Source organism: Herpailurus yagouaroundi, unplaced genomic scaffold (assembly GCF_014898765.1).
Source record: "Herpailurus yagouaroundi ecotype Mexico unplaced genomic scaffold, PumYag 203, whole genome shotgun sequence".
Classification (NCBI taxonomy): domain Eukaryota; kingdom Metazoa; phylum Chordata; class Mammalia; order Carnivora; family Felidae; genus Herpailurus; species Herpailurus yagouaroundi.
In genome coordinates this window covers 29,405,852-29,419,355 of record NW_024412434.1, presented here as the reverse complement: position 1 = coordinate 29,419,355, position 13,504 = coordinate 29,405,852, and the positions used below count along the sequence as shown (strand labels likewise).

Below are 13,504 nucleotides of genomic sequence, written 5' to 3'. Positions count from 1 at the left end.
CCCCTACCGCTGCCACATGGAGACTTTCCTCTCCTGTCTCATCTCTTAGGGCAGCTTTCTGGTTGATCCTGATTCTCATCTCTCCCCTCTTGAGACTCCGCCCTCTTTTAAGTGGCAGTCTGGGGGCACCCGGGTGGCTCCGTCCGTTAAGCATCCGACTTCGGCTCGGGTCATGATGTCACTGTTTGTGGGTTCAAGCCCCGCATCAGGCTCCACGCTGACAGTGCGGAGCCTGCTTGGGATTCTCTCTCTTCCTTTCTCTGTGCCCCTCCTCGACTCATGCTTTCTCTCTCTCTCTCTCTCTCTCTCTCTCTCTCTCTCTCTCTCTTTCTCTCTCTCTCTCTCTCAGAGTAAACAAACTTAAAAAAAAATGTAAGTGGCAGTCTGTTGCTGAACACCTTTGATGGGTCTCTGTTGCCTACAGCAAGCCCTACAAAGATCTCTACTGTTCAGTTCCAAGCTTCCTTTTCAGCCTCAAGCTTCTCGGGCTTTCTCCCCTGCTCCCCACACCGTGGCCCCACTGTCCTAAACAATTTATAATCTTTTATGCTTCCATACTTTTGTTCACTCTGTTCTCTGAGAATTTCACTCGTCTGTTGAAAGAACTCCTTTTCTAAACAAATACATTGCTTATTTCCATTTCTTTGTGTCCTCAAATACAGCATGTGTCTGACAGTTAAGTACTTCCTGTATGTTGGGCTGTGATGTGGCTTCAATGGTGAAGAACACAAACGTACCTCCTGCCTTTCTGGAAGTTTCACACACTAGCAGAATAAGCTGCTTGAAGGCAGGAACTTGTTTTATTTCCTTTGGTGTCACTGCTGCCCAGCACATACCTGCTATCTAGTAAACCTCAGCACTTATTATTATATGAGTACTTACCGAGATGTTTTGTAAAAAAATAACTTGAGAATCAGATTACTGTAGGCCTTTCCACAGAATGATTGCCTGGGGAAAAAAATAAACTTAGAATTTACCAAGAATGTGATTCGTTCATCCCTCTTTAATTATTGTACCCAACTAGAAAATTCGTTGTCCGTCAGATAAATTCTGTCTTGTCATAGCTCTCATGTTTCCATACTTTTCGAATATCTCCAATAGTTTTTAAAAGGTAAGCAGTTTTGGAACAGTTTAATGTTGACTTTTATTTGTCTTTTTAGTTACAGGTAGCCCTTACATGTGAAATGTATATGAGTAAACAGTCCTTTTAAAGTGTGAATTAATCTATATCTTATACTTTTATAGGTGTATATATTTCCAAATATTCAGACTATCTTCATGCAAGACCATGGTATCATGGGAAGTCTGGTTATGTTGTAATTTTTAACCTAATTAAGGTAAAGCCCAAATGCGCTTCTATATAATTTTTCTTTCAAAAACTAAAGGTTATCAGTCTGTGATAATGTTCTTTGCAGATCATTTGCTAAACGTAGTGGTCATTGAAGACAGCTATCCAAATTCAGAAAAGATTACTGCTATTTTTGCTTTCCTTTAAAGACAAAGCTTTTTTTGTTCCTTTGATAGATCATCTATGAATATGTTTTTAAAAAATAAAAAAAAATTCAAAATAATACAAAAGGTGTTCAGTGAAAAGCCTTCTCTCACCCTGGCCCACAGTGCCTCTTTTTAAATATTAAATAACAGGACACCAGTAGCAGCTTATAAAACATTGTGATTCCAGTTACAAGAGATGAATTTAGAAGGGAACTTTCGTTTTTTGGTTTAAATTGTCGAAATAAGAGAGGCTGTTTCCTCAATCCCTAAAACATCCAGACCCTGTTCACAGCTTTATGTGGCATCTATAACTGCTGATCTCAGAAATTCTTCAACACCCTTACATAGTTCAGTACAAGTGAATAGCATGATTAGAAAGTTCACTTGGGTAGATCCAAGGCAAACTTGATTTTAGTGCTTGGTGGGCTTTGTGAGGACACATTGTGTGGTCTCGTTTTGTTGTTTTTGCTTTCATTGTAGCTGTCTTACTATCTTGAGTTCTTGGATTATAAACACTACTGACGTGTCTTTTTAAGTGTGAATCCTTCTTATTCCAAAGTGTGTCCCCAAGAACTGGCGAGCAGGTAGCATCCCCTGGGGCACAGTCCCCGCTTGCCCTCCCTCGTCCACCCGCTCCGCGGCAGAGGGTGCCGGCTGCCGTCGGGGGTGTGTTTATGTCCGCTGGGCTTTGCCCTGGGCTTCTTGGCCCTGTGCCCTCCTGCTGCTGGACATGCTGTTCAGTGTTTACCTGTATGTGCTCTCAGTTCTTCCTTTACTGCTCAAAAGTCAGCCATGTCCAACGCCATAAAATGTTTGAGGGGGAGACAGTACAGGCTGTGATTGCTCACTGAGAAGTGCTGTCTATATGCTTTGGCTTATTATTATGGCCCCTGACTGTTCTGTAAATGAAGAAGCAGGACCTTAAAAAAAAAAAAAAAAAAAAAAAAAAAAAAAAAGTAAATTCTTTCTGTAAAGATAAAAATAAAAGTTGCCTATAACTTTACTTCATTTGGTATATACTTTGTGTATTTTTCCGCATATGTCATTATATTATTTACAAAAGCTTTTAAAATTACTGTATGATATTTCATTGTATATATGGTAACTTTGATTGCCTTCCTTTTTTTTTTTTTTTTTTTTTACTTTTTCTGAAAGACCTATAAGAAATCTATTATAGGAAATACTATCAACTGTTCAGTAATTGGGGCCAATGACCTGCTAAGCACTTTACTGCCTATCTGCTCCTTGCTAATTTACTGAGTCCCAGCATAGTAGAAATATCTTGATGTGTATTAAATTATAATTGATAACTTAATACTTCAGTTTGAAAACTCATCCTGTGAAAGTTTGGATTTTTTTTGTCATCTTTTATGTTACAGTCATTGAGCTAATCTATTCGGTTGGTAGGCTATATAATTTTTCTTTTAGAGAAATGGTCCACTTAAATTTGGGGTGATTCATGTCCTTCTTTCGTGTTGAGATAAGAACTATGGTCATTTACCTCAGAAATATGCCCAGGTATACCAGATTTTTAAATACAGTGTTAAGAGGCTTATGGATAACTAAAACAATTGTTGGCCTTAACGTAATTTTCTAAGAGCCATAGTTCTTAACAATCTGTTTGAAACACGTCCACATCCTCAGTAGGCTACTTTTAAATGAATCCTAGAATAAGATTATTGCCATTTAGAGACATCTGATTAGTCTTAATATTTTCATTCTAGGGAAAAGTCAAGTTTGTGTCTGAGAATTATACAACTAACTATACTAGCCCATCTTCTGGCTATGATTGCCACGTGGCTGCAAATACTAACAAGGTTTCTCACAAGACGAGTCATTTTCGCGCATTTGAACTGAGTCAGGTATAGTCACCGGGGAATAAATCGTTCCCAGGGTACATTTCTGAATCTAATGTGTTAAATGGCAGGACTGGGTGGAGTTGAGATGGACTTGGTGCCTATGGAGTTCCATAGTGCTACCCTGATAATCCTTATTTCTCTTCTTTCAGTATTACCTCTATGAACTTTCAGGCAGCACTGTTATTGAGCGGCCCAGGCAGATCTGTCCTTATGTTATTGTAGCTTTTCAGTACAGGGAACCTAAAAAGATGGCAGCGTCAGCTCATGAAAGCATGTAAGTAATTGTGCACATACTTTGTTTTACTGGATCTGTTTCGTTTGCTCTTATAAAAATACCTTTTCTTTTTCCCTAGATTTGAACTCAGTGAAAATGGTAAGAAATTATTTAATTAGTTCTTTTGGTTTTTTTTCAGTAAATGTTTTGTTCATAAGTAATCAGTTTCTTTTTTTACTCATTTCTTAAAGCTCTTACCCCTTTGTGGCAAGGCAAATTAATTATTCAAGGCTGTCTGCTGTGTGATGTCAGTCTTTGGTCCTCTTACGGTACAGCTGTTCCAGCCCAACTGTAAGTATTGAGTTTGTGTCCTTTACTAATGTTTGTCTCTCTTTTTTTTAATTCTCATTTTGAGGTCTTGTTTGTTGGTACTGGTGTGAAATGAAGCAGTTGTACTTGGTGTCAGATTAGAGTACGTTTGGGTAGATGTACGGAGCACAGGCAACCTAAATTCAGATCTAAATTCCAACCTTGGCTTTGAAATAGTTTTATAATCTTTGACAGGCCACTTTTGAAATTTTAATATCTTTATCCATTCATAGGAATATGACTTCACAGGCTAAACTGAATTGATACTAGATGTTTGACTTTCCCCAAGAAAGAGATTGGATTTGTCTAGATAGCAGGTGCAGCAGATTATAGGCACTTATGCTATTGTTGAGTCTTTATTAAGAATTACGGTATCTGATTTTCTGATTATCCCATGATTTTCCTAGACTCCTATTAAGTGGAGTAGCTATTACATGTAGTTACATTACAATGAATTATTTTCGTCTGGGGCACTGTGAAGGGCATCCTATGAAATCTTTTTATTTAATCTGTTCTTAGTTACCCCCCAAAACTGTTGAAAGATAGACATATTATGGGGCGCCTGGGTGGCGCAGTCGGTTAAGCGTCCGACTTCAGCCAGGTCACGATCTCGCGGTCCGTGAGTTCGAGCCCCGCGTCAGGCTCTGGGCTGATGGCTCAGAGCCTGGAGCCTGTTTCCGATTCTGTGTCTCCCTCTCTCTCTGCCCCTCCCCCGTTCATGCTCTGTCTCTCTCTGTCCCAAAAATAAATAAACGTTGAAAGATAGACATATTTTATTGAAATATGAAGTGAAAACAGGTGTGCTGTCAGAATTAATTTTCTTTCTATTGACCTGTTTTAAGAAGACGGAGGAGTGAGGTGGGTATTAGAACCCAGAGAGTACAGTAAGAATTCTGGAAATAAATGGGAGAGACGGGAAGGTTCTTTGTCACTATGGAATGCAGTTAACCTATGTAGAGCGAAGTGGTCAGAACAATGACCTAAATGGTCCAAGTTAACATCACCAACAGTGGAACAAGTATCACGTGCTTCCTGATGGGATGCAAGGAGAATGACACAGTGCCACTTGTGTGGTTTTCCTGCTGTCCTAATCAGCAGGAAACATCAGACATACCCAGATTGAGGGGCATTCTGCAAAATACATGGTCTGTGTTCTTGAAAAAATACCAAACCCATTAAAGATAAAGAAAGACCAAGAGACTCGTCAGATTGAAGGTGATGAAAGAGACATAACTAAATGGATTGTGTCATTCTGGATTGGATCCTGGACCGGGGCGGGGGGGAAATGTTTTGTTACAAAGCCCCACAGTGAGACATTTGGCAAACTTTGAATAAGGTGTGTGGGCTAAATAATGGTACTATATCATTGTTAATTTCTTGATTTTATTAATTGTTTTGTGGTTGCATAAGGAAATGTCCTTTTTTAAGGACACACACACTCAGAAGTATTTAGAGGCAAGGGGGGCATTTATAAGTCCAGAAGTATTTGAAAATGAGTTTTAAAGAAGGAAACAGTCGGGGAAAATGGTGCAAAAGTCTGGATGAGGTTCATTCTGTGGCACAGGGTGGTGAACCAGTCCACTATTGTCCGAAGTCGCCAATTCTCACGTAGTATAATGTTTAGAAAATTCTCATCCCAGGATGCGTAATTCTTCCATTCATGTGGATGTTTGGCTTCATCTCAGAAACACACGCATTCAGAAAATGTGAATGTATTTGCCGACGTGGTCTGTGGGGTTCTGTATTTAAAAATCTGCAGTATTTATATATGTGCTTATTACCTGACTGGGATTTTATCAATTTAAGGACTTTCTTGTTTTGATATTTTTGCTTGCATTTATATTAGAAAATCAAAAATTATGAAGATGTAGTTTAAGTGTTTATTAGATTGCATGATATTGTTGTTTTGTTTTTTAGACCACATGAACTAGATTTTAAGTATGTAATGACAATCTCATCTTTGAAAAAAAGACTACCAGAAGCTGCCTTTCGAAAACAGAATTACTTGGAGCAAAAAGGTCTGTTCACATGTAATGATACATTGCACGTCCTGGGCTTTATTCCACTGATTTTTATCTATCATGCACACACGCATACACACACTGTTGAGTTTTGGCCCTAAGCGATTCTCAAAAGGGCCTTTCATGAAAGTTGTAGGGTTGCTATGTGATTGAGTTCCTTGGAAGCCAACTAGAAACTGTGAAAGGTAGTTTATCTAAGGTGGCAAAGACTAGATTTACTATAGAACACTGAGGGCGGTAAGCAGAAAGATGCTTACAAATAGTTGGAACCACATGACAATGCCTTTCACGGAGAACAGAGGTTTTGCGGTGGTGGTTTTTACTTATTTATGTACTTCTAACTGAAGAAAAACAGCAGAAAACACAAGAAAGAAATTTCCTGGTCATTTAGATTGATTCATGGAACATTGATGTTTATATTATTTGTGTAGTATTTTTTTTGGTCTTGTCAAATACTGTAGTAGAGTCAATGTTAATGAAAGCGTTGTTTCCAAATGCTTTATACAGTAACTTCTTTTTAAGGAGTTTTGTAACAAAGACCATTGAATGATGAATGTTTTTTTAAGAGTATTCCTAGCTCTTCTTTCATCTTTTCAACATCTAAAATGGATAAATTGGTTACTAAAAGGCATAATGGCATTTTAAAAAATTGTCCTGTTTTTCTGATTTTCTCCACAGTCTGTTGCCAAGATATGTGCTTCAGGATGTATGAGGTGGAACTGTCAAACAAACAAGGGGAAAAAATAGATACGCTAATAGAATACATTAAAAATAAGCAACTGGTAAGGCTCATCAGTTTAAAATGTAATTACTCTTTTTGCCTTGCATTAAGAAATCGATAGCTAATTATTAGTTGGCTGTGCCTAGAGTGAATCATTTTAGTTTGCTGAAAGGATTTTCATCACTTAATATTTATCGACTAACATCTTCATCCCTTTTTGTGCCTCAGTGAACTCTCGTGTCTCGTTAGTCTGTTTATACTCCTGATTTTAGAAATAATAGGACAGTTTTTCCCAAATCCTTTTTTGTTGTTGTTTTTGTTTCATGACAGAGGAATTGAGTAGATCCCTAGGGTGTCTGAATTAATCAAAGTACCACTTGTGAGATACTTCTTTACAAGTGATGTGTGTTGATCTATAGCTATATGAGGGGAAAAAAAATCAAAAGCTAGTGCCCCTACTGTTTCCATATTGTAGAAAGTAAGACACTAATGAGAAGCATATAACAATCTGAAGACTTCTCTCCATTTTATTTTATTTTATTAAAAAAATTTTTGTAAACATTTATTTATTGTTGAAAGACAGAGAGAGACAGAACATGAGCATGGGAGAGGTAGAGAGAGGGGGAGACACAAAATCCGAAGCAGGCTCCAGGCTTTCAGCTGTCACCACAGAGCCCTACATGGGGCTCGAACTTACAAACCACGAGATCATGACCTGAGCCGAAGTCGGACGCTTAACCAACTGAGCCACCCAGGCGCCCTAAAGGCTTCTCTCTGTTTCAGAGATCACAACCAACAAACACCACAGAAATATGAACACTTATTAGAGAGTACTGTGAAAAACTATATGCCAACAAACTGGACAATCTGGAAGAAACGGACAAATACCTAGACACTCCCACACTACCAAAACTCAAACAGGAAGAAATAGAAAATTTGAACAGATCTATAACTGGCAAAGAAATTGAATCAGTTATCAAAAATCTCCCAACAAGTAAGAGTCCTAGGCCAGATAGCATCCCAGGGGAATTCTACCAGACATTTAAAGCAGAGTTAATTCCTATTCTTCTGAAACAATTCCAAAAAATAGAAATGGAAGGAAAGCTTCCAGACTCATTCTATGAAGTCAGCATTACCTTGATTCCCAAACCAGACAAAGACCCCACTAAAGAGGAGAATTACAGGCCAATATCATTAATGAACATGGATGCAGAAATTCTCAACAAGATACTAGCAAATTGAATTCAACAGTATATTAAAAGAATTATTCACCATGATCAAATGGGATTTATTCCTGGGCTGCAGGGCTGGCTCATTATTCACAAATCAATCAATTAACGTGATACATCACATTAATAGAAGAAAGGAAAAAAACCATATGCTGCTGTCACGAGATGCAGAAAAAGCATTTGACAAAATACAGCATCCTTTCTTAATAAAAACTCTCAAGAGTTTTTCTCAAGAAAAGTTGGGATAGAAGGAACATACCTGAACATCATAAAGGCCGTATATGAAAGGCCCACAGCTAATATCATCCTCAATGGGGAAAAAATGAGAGAGAGCTTTCCTCCTGAGATCAGGAACACAACAGGGATGTCCACTCCCACCACTGTTGTTTAACAGTGTTGGAAGTCCTAGCCTCAGCAATCAGACAACAAAATGAAATAAAATACATCCAAATTGGCAAAGAAGAAGTCAAACTTTCACTCTTTGCAGATGACATTATACTCTACATGGAGAACCCAAAAGATTCCACCAAAAAACTGCTAGAGCTGATACAGGAATTCAACAAAGTCACAGGATATAAAATCAATGTACAGAAATCAGTCACATTTCTGTATACCAATAATGAGGCAACAAAGATATCAGGGAATTGATCCCATCTATAGTTGCATCAAAAACCATAAAATACCTCGGAATAAACCTAACCAAAGAGGTAAAAGATCTATACACTGAAAACTTTAGGAAGCTTTTGAAGGAAATTGAAGATGACACAAAGAAATGGAAAAACATTCCATGCTCATGGATGGAAGAACAAATATTGTTAAAATGTCGATACTACCCAAAGCAGTCTACACATTAAATGCAATCCCAATCAAAATAGCACCAGCATTCTTCACAGAACAGAACAAACAAACCTCTAATTTGTATGGAACCACAGAGACCATGAATAGCCAAAGTAATATTGGGGGGAAAAAAAGCCAAAGCTGGAAGCATCACAGTCCTGACTTCAAGCTGTATTACAAAGCCGTAATCAAGACAGTATGGTATTGGCACAAAAACAGATATATAGATCAATGGAATAGAATAGAGAACCCAGAAATGGACCCACAAACATATGGGCAGCTAATGTTCAACAAAGCAGGAAAGAGTATCCAATGGAAACATGTCTCTTTAGCAAATGGTGCTGGGAGAACTGAACAGCAACATGCAGAAGAATGAAACTGGACCACTTTGTTACACTGTACACAAAAATAAATTCAAAATGGATGAAAGACCTAAATATAAGACAAGAAACCATCAAAATCCTAAGGAGAAAACGGGCAACAACCGCTTTGAACTTGGCCATGGCAACTTCTTACTTGACATGTCTCCGAAGGCAAGGGAAGTAAAAGCAAAAATGAATTATTGGGATTTCATCAAGATAAAAAAAAGAAGCTTCCACACAGCAAAGGAAACAGCAAAACTAAAAGGCAACTGATAGAATGGGAGAAGATATTTGCAAATGACATATCAGATAAAGGGTTAGTATCCAAAATCTATAAAGAACTTATCATACATTAGAAAAAAAAAAGAACTTATCAAACTCAACATCCGAAAAACCAGTAATCCAGTGAAGAAATGGGCAGAAGACATGAAAAGCCACTTTTCCAAAGAATACCTCCAGATGGCAAACTGACACGTGAAAAGATGCTCAACATCACTCATTATCAGGGAAACACAAATCAAAACCACACTGAGATACCACCTTATCAGTCAGAATGGCTAAAATTAACAACTCTGGAAACTCTGATGTTGGCGAGGATGTGGAGAAAGGGGCACCCTCTTGCACTGCTGGTGGGAATGCAAACTGGTGCAGCCACTCTGGAAGAAAGTATGGAGGTTCCTCAAAAAACTAAATATGAAATTACCCTATGACTCTGCAGTTGCACTCCTAGGAACTTATCCAAAGGGTACAAGTGATGATTCGAAGGGTCACATGCCCCCTGATGTTTAAAGCAGTGCTGTCAACAATGGTCAAATTATGGAAAGAGCCCAGATGTCCATCCATTGATGAATGGGTTACGAAGATGTGGTATATATGTATATGATGGAATAGTAGTGATGAAAAAGAATGAAATCTTGCCATTTACAACATGGGTGGAACTGGAGGGTATTATGCTAAGCAAAATAAGTCAACCAGAGAGACAGATACCACATGATTTCACTCATATGTGGAACTTGAGAAACTTAACAGATGGTCATAGGGGAAGGATAGGAGAAATAAGATGAAAACAGAGGGGGAGGCAAACCATAAGAGACTCAAATACAGAAAACAAACTGAGGGTTGATGGGTTGTGGGGGTGCCCATTGGTGACTGGCATTCAGGAGGGCCCTTGTTGGGATGAGCACTGGGTGTCCTGTGGAAGTGATGAATCACTGGATTCTATTCCTGAAGCCAAGACTACACTGTATGTTAAGTGACTTGAGAATTAAAAAAAAAAAAAAAAAAAAAAGACTTCTCTCCCTTTTTGTTAACCAGGGTTCCTCAGTGTGAGGAAGGAGGATGCTGACTGTGTTAGTATAGTAAGTCCTAAACATCCCAAAGGCGCTGGTGTTAAAGGTAAGACAGTGAGCAAACCCTGAGCCCGTTAGCGGCCTGCTGGACTATCCCCGTAGTAGATAGCAAGGGATCGAGAAGTTAAAATAGGACACGTATAGGAGCTGTGAAGGTAGGGGGTCTTAGGGCCAGCCAGTTAAGATACTTTGAGTTACCTGTAACAGAAACCCAAACTGGCTTACGCAGTAAAAGGGTTTAACAGGCTTACTCTTCAGTTCCAGCCGAGGGGCGGGTTCAAGTACCGTTTGCCCAGGACTCTCTGTTTCACCTCGCCCTCCCCTGCACAGTAGTTTTGTCCCGAGGCTGCCACGCGGCGCTCCCTGCTTCCTTTGCGCGTCCAGGGAGGGAAGCCTCCTCCTAACCTTCACTTCAGTTTCCGCAGCCCAGTTGGTCGTCTGCACACCCTGCGCAGACTGAAAGGGCACGGAGTGCCCTGGCTAGCTCAGGCCGTCCCGAGCCCGCCTTCCAGAACTGGGTCCGGGTCAGTCCTGCCCAGGGTCCGGCAGTGCTCCTGAGCCCGGCAGGACCGGCTGCGGCACCGGATGCCGAGTGGATGGACGCAGACTGTCCGCTGTGGCGCGGGGGCTGTGTTGTTTCGAAGTAGCGTGACCCATTTTACATTTGGAAATTGAGAGGAAGAGAGGCCACAGAGCTTTTGAGAGAATGCATTAGCGAAGCAACTGCTTGTGAGTGTGAGTGGTGTCAGAAGTACCGGAGACTCGGTGCCCGAGCCACACGCCACCTGAGGTCCTTCCTCCTCCGTGTCCGTGTCTTTTCTCTTCTTAAGTTTTTATTTTAATGCCAGCAGTTAGCATACAGCGTAATGTTGGTTGCAGGTGTACAATATAGGGATTCAACACTTGTGTACATCACCCAGTGCTCGTCACAAGCGCCTCCTTCATCCCCCATCACCTCGTCCCCCCGTCTCCCCACCTTCCCCTCGGGTAACCAGCAGCGCGTTCTCTGTAGTTAAGAGTGTCTCTTGGTTTGTCTCTCTTTCCCTTTGCTTGTTTTGTTTCTTAAATTCCACATGAGTGAAATCATATGGTCTGTGTCTTTCTCTGACTGACTTATTTCATTTAGCATCTAGCTCCCGTGCTTTTTTTTCTTGCCTTATTGTGTCATGAATATTTTTTACGTGTCAGTCTCCCCACCTAGACATTGAGTTCCTTGAGGGTAGTTATCATATCTTAAGTATCTTTGACGCCTTAGTGCCCATGCCTGGCGTATAGAGGACAAGCAATGAGTGTCCCTTGAATAAAGCATATGTGGGCTTCTACCTACAACACTGAATTTCAAGAACAGTACAGACCAGGGTCTCTTTTTAAAAGGGTGTTGGGGGGCTACTCAGTCAGTTAAATGTCCAGCTCTTGATTTCAACTCAGGTCGTGATCTCACGGTTTGTGAGATCGAGCCCCACGTGCTGACATCATGGAGCCTGCTTGGGAATCTCTGTCCCTCCCTGTCTCTCCGCCCCTCCCCTGCTCATGCACATGATCGCGCGCGCGCTCTCTCTCTCTCTCTCAAAATAAACATTTAAAAAAAAATAAAAGGGTGTTAAGGACTTGTATGGCTGTATTTTTCTGTATGTAAATGGAAGAGTCTAGTAGATATGGAAAAAATTCTGTGATTTCTTCCCACAAAGGTTAAAATAAGGAACTTCAGCCCTTTCAGTACATAATTGGGGAAAATAATAAGATATATATTTGTTTCATTTGCCCGTTTCTTGGAAGATAGGAATTTCTGGTTTTCAGTAGCTGGAGAGGTTTTACTTCTCATCTGTGTTGCAAAACTAAAATGCAGAATGATGTAAAGGCTGTTGTTTCGCTTTTTACAGCAGTAGAAAATGAAACAAGATTTATACATGTTTGCAACTTACTAGATACGAAAGCTGTAGGTTTATATAACTACTGGTATATTTATCCCCTAATTCTTTTCTTGAGTCCCTACTGTGTGCCAGAAGCACAAATACAAAGAATTTGCAAGACTGGAGGCAACAGAAGCAGAAACTATCAAATGCACAAGGGCTGTCATGGAAGCGTGTGCTGTGATTGTTCCTGTGATGAACTCACTGTCAGAACTTATTTCTTTTGTAATAATTAGTAGTCTTGTTTTCACATTTGAAGTGTTATCAGTTTATAAGTTTACCATATTTGTAGGCTCATGAGCTGTCAATCTTTGAAGTAGGATGTTTTATCACTTCTATAAAATGGTATTTTCTGTTTAGGTTTAGTGAAAAAAAATTTGCTGTATGAACATTGGATTTTACCTTTGTTATAGGTATATAAGCTTTTGAAATGGTGACTAATGGAAGAGAAAAGGTGTTATGTTTATGATTCAGAATGGTGGCTTTTAGGCAACTTCCCTCACTGTCTAGCGGCAGAATTCCCAGAGTTACTGTCAACATTGAAATTTCAAGGTTTCTTCCCTCCCTCGAGCTCAAGATGCCACTAAAGATGGTGGTAAAGAGAAACGAGAGGAAGGATTTATTTTCATCTGCGTCTCTCGTCACAGGACCGGATTATGTTCTTTTCTCTTATTTTCTGTCCCTTAGGATGCCGTAGAAAGAATTATTTTATTGGATGGTATCTTCTGGTCTTTCAGGTTCCAGAATCATGTGATATTTTGGGGGTAAACATGAGCTTAGGACGTTAATCACAGGTCGGAGTCACCTCGAATTCATAGTGGCTGAATAGTTTACACCTGGCTACCGAGGCAGCAGGATGAACTGTGAAGCATCTCAGTGAAAAACTGAAATGTTTTTTCTAATTGATTATTTATAATAGGTGAACACTGTCCTGAAACTAACCTCGATGTTCTGGTTACTACATATGGCCCTAACAGGGCCAAGATTATTTGGGCACTAAGGAACTCGTGGTTTCTAGTACCTGGGACAAAATTCTCCTGATTCTCACAAATGTTAATGTTTCAAGAATTGTTTTTAATATATACTTTTCATGAACTCAAAATTCACTGCAGAGTGTGGTAGAGGGAGAAGGAGAAAGG

At 39.7% G+C, this 13,504-nt stretch overlaps 1 protein-coding gene across 9 annotated transcripts in view; it reads left to right on the top strand.

Annotated features, from left to right (window-relative positions):
* TASOR2 (transcription activation suppressor family member 2) overlaps window positions 1-13,504 on the top strand; it is an 80,220-nt gene that overhangs the window by 31,330 nt on the left and 35,386 nt on the right. For 7 of the 9 annotated variants that reach the window (XM_040451530.1, XM_040451528.1, XM_040451531.1 and 4 more), the window contains 7 exons: window positions 1,246-1,337; window positions 3,219-3,356; window positions 3,503-3,627; window positions 3,707-3,726; window positions 3,819-3,918; window positions 5,854-5,954; window positions 6,636-6,739. In XM_040451530.1, the coding sequence (XP_040307464.1) occupies window positions 1,246-1,337; window positions 3,219-3,356; window positions 3,503-3,627; window positions 3,707-3,726; window positions 3,819-3,918; window positions 5,854-5,954; window positions 6,636-6,739 (680 nt within the window). The remainder of the gene's footprint in view (window positions 1-1,245; window positions 1,338-3,218; window positions 3,357-3,502; window positions 3,628-3,706; window positions 3,727-3,818; window positions 3,919-5,853; window positions 5,955-6,635; window positions 6,740-13,504) is intronic. The other 2 variants (XM_040451529.1, XM_040451533.1) reach the window with 2 other exon arrangements.